This window comes from Anarrhichthys ocellatus, unplaced genomic scaffold (assembly GCF_004355925.1).
Source record: "Anarrhichthys ocellatus isolate YVR2014 unplaced genomic scaffold, GSC_Weel_1.0 scaffold139, whole genome shotgun sequence".
Lineage (NCBI taxonomy): Eukaryota > Metazoa > Chordata > Actinopteri > Perciformes > Anarhichadidae > Anarrhichthys > Anarrhichthys ocellatus.
Window position 1 is genome coordinate 49,048 of NW_022280169.1, and position 2,940 is coordinate 51,987.

General features: G+C 43.2%; 1 protein-coding gene across 6 annotated transcripts in view; it reads right to left on the reverse strand.

The window, feature by feature from the left end:
- The window catches only part of cemip (cell migration inducing hyaluronidase 1), a 161,817-nt gene that overhangs the window by 8,304 nt on the left and 150,573 nt on the right, over window positions 1–2,940 (reverse strand). For all 6 annotated transcript variants that reach the window (XM_031877521.1, XM_031877522.1, XM_031877520.1 and 3 more), the window contains 2 exons: window positions 2,027–2,097; window positions 1,850–1,945 (listed from right to left, as the gene is read on the reverse strand). In XM_031877521.1, the coding sequence (XP_031733381.1) occupies window positions 1,850–1,945; window positions 2,027–2,097 (167 nt within the window). The remainder of the gene's footprint in view (window positions 1–1,849; window positions 1,946–2,026; window positions 2,098–2,940) is intronic.

Genomic DNA, 2,940 nt, shown 5'->3' on the forward strand with positions numbered 1-2,940 from the left:
ACACACACACACACACACACACACACACACACACACACACACACACAGTTTCCAACTAAATGACATTCCTATACAACTAAACTACATGCTCCCGGATTACAGTTGCAATTTTAAACACGGTTAACGTAAACTGAAATAAGAAATGCAACAAAGCTACTTAGTTAGGTTCAGTAAAACATCGTGGTTTGTCTGAAAATAACTACGTTTGTTACGTTATTTAAGTTACGGACAAGGCTTCATGTGGGACTATCATCGGAAACAAATTTGTGATACTTTTCCATCAAAAACATAATTCACCATGCAGCTTCATTGTATGGGAACGTCATTTTTAGGAGACAGGGCTGCACACACACACACAGAGTATGTCAGGCTGCATGGAAATTATGAGCGCAGGTCTCACAGCCTTTTCCACCAAGTGTATATTCATGTGCATGTGTGCAAGTGTCCATATTTGCATGCTGGAGTCTGGCAGTTTCATTAAAGTAGCTGTTATCTGATGGGATAAGAGAAACATCTAATTGGAATCCGCTTAGAGCTGGTGGTAAAGGAGGGGTCAATAACTGCAGCATACCAGACAGCGGGGTATGAGGCAGACATATTGATCAGAAAATGATTGGGTGATGATATCACCAAAGCTGATCAATTACAGCTCAGGAAGAATTTAAAGAGCCCAAGTGAGATGTTGGAACAAGACGTTTTCCTGTGTCTGCATGTGTCTCTAGAGTTATTGAGCTCCTGCAGTTGAATCACAACCTCTACACGGCCAAATACGCTGAAAGCGTCTGAAGAGCACGTTTTGAAGAACCCCTATGACACCCGACAACTCCAACAGAGTGACACATCTTCTATCTAGGGCAGGGGTCGGCAACCTTTACTATCCAAAGAGCGATTCTGCCCTATTTTCCACCAAATACAATTTGTGTGGATCCGCAAAAGCTATTTGATATCACAGTCAATTCTTGACATTTTATTGCTATTTTACCTGTTATAACAATATAAAACTCTTATGAAGAGGAGAGTTTGCTGCAGCAGTTGAGTAATCGCTCTTTGTCGCTCATCTCAGAGTGATATCCGGTTTATCCAAAGACGAGGATTGTAACCAATTAGATGTAGAGATACAATGGAGACTGGATCCGCCCACTTACTGTCAAAAAGAAAAACTACTCGCGAGCAGGTTAAATTTTCGCGAGCGAGCAGGTTTAAGCTACGCGAGCGACTTTTCCTCGTGCGAGAGTGAATTCTGCTCGCGGAGTGATGTAAAAGAGCTCATCAAAGTAAAATACGTGCACGGCTGTTTGATTTTCGCGCGCGCATGGATCTCATTGGCGCTCTCGGATTTTGACAGTGATTTGCCTTCATACCGGTGTGTTTGTGTGGGTTGGTGATGAAGCAGCGCCCCCCCCTGTAGTTCCAATGCGCCCCCCAGTTTAGGATCCACTGATTTAGATCAAGTTAAGATTAAAGGGTTTCTGTAATATACAACAAATGTTTCCTGAAGAGCGATCTTTTCCTAAAATACTACTGGTTCAGTGCACCATAGGAGCATCAAATGAGGCTCATCATTAATCGCTTTCAGTGCCTTTGGGCCTTTAGAGCAAACTATACAAGTGTTGATTATTATTTGCACAATCCCCCCCCTTGCAAACACTCGCACACTGTTTCATAAATACAGCACGAGTCTGGGTCACGTTTCACATCTGCGCCTGAAAAAAGGGCACAAAAGCATTGTAACTCCGGCCCTGAGAGTCACAACCCACTCATTTCATCAAATGGAGGACACCTACATGTCATACAACATAACCTTAGTGTGTGTGTGTTTGTGCGCGCGTGCGTGTGACAGAAGCGTTACCTTGCACCCATTGACTACTGGTGGTGATGGTGAAACGCTCCCCATAAGTCGACTGAAAAACACAAGAGCTCCGGGCCTCTGAGGACGCCTTGGTCCCTGTCAACACACAACACACACAGATCATTTACAACATGTGTGCATTTTTACTACAGACATTGAGGAACCATTGATTCTTACCTTGATAGACAGCATGACCCTCCACTGCAGAAGACGCATGCCCTTTTGTTACTATAAAGGTCCAGGGATGCCTGTAGAGGAAAAAGAGAAGAGAGATGACAGATTGGAATGAAGAAAGGAGAGGTGAGACGGGGAAGGGCAGAGAATGGAGGAAAAAATGAGTTAGATATTAAGCCAGAACTGGAAAAAGCTGAGGACACACACATCGATACAGTAGGTGAAAAATGAGGAACATCGGCATTAGATTGTGCACATGCGCACACGTGTGCGCGCGCACACACACACACACACACACACACACACACACACACACACACACACTAACTAGGGCAGTGCTCGTTGAAATCATGGCTATAATTGATTTCAAACATCTCACTGATGTTTTGTGGATGTGCACACAACTAATTTCTCCAGAACCCAAGCGACTTCTCAGCAGTTCTTGCTTCTTTTGTTCAAGGCCAAACCCAAATATATTCAATTTACAAAGATATGAATAAGACAAAAGCAGTGTGTTCTCACATTTAAGAAGCTCATGTTCGCCATTTTTGCATTTTGTTTGGTCCAGACTTCTGAATTTTCTGTTTCATCTGAATCAACATTTTTCAGGTGCGACACCTCCTCCAGACTAGATTGGGACGTATCACTCAGGATCAAACTGATGCCTGTTTTGTTCCTTTGTAATGTTCTAACATTTCTTTTGGAATTGTTCAGGTGTTCGGACCAATTACAGAAGGTTCTAGCTAGCTAAAAAGGGAAAAACAACGAGCCGCAGTAGCATGTCGGGAGAGTGCAATAGGTTCCTGACATTTGGTTCGACGACTTTATAAAGATTAAACACAGGAATTACAACCCTATTTTTTGATAGGTGAGAGAGAGAGAGAGAGAGAGAGAGAGAGAGAGAGAGAGAGAGAGAG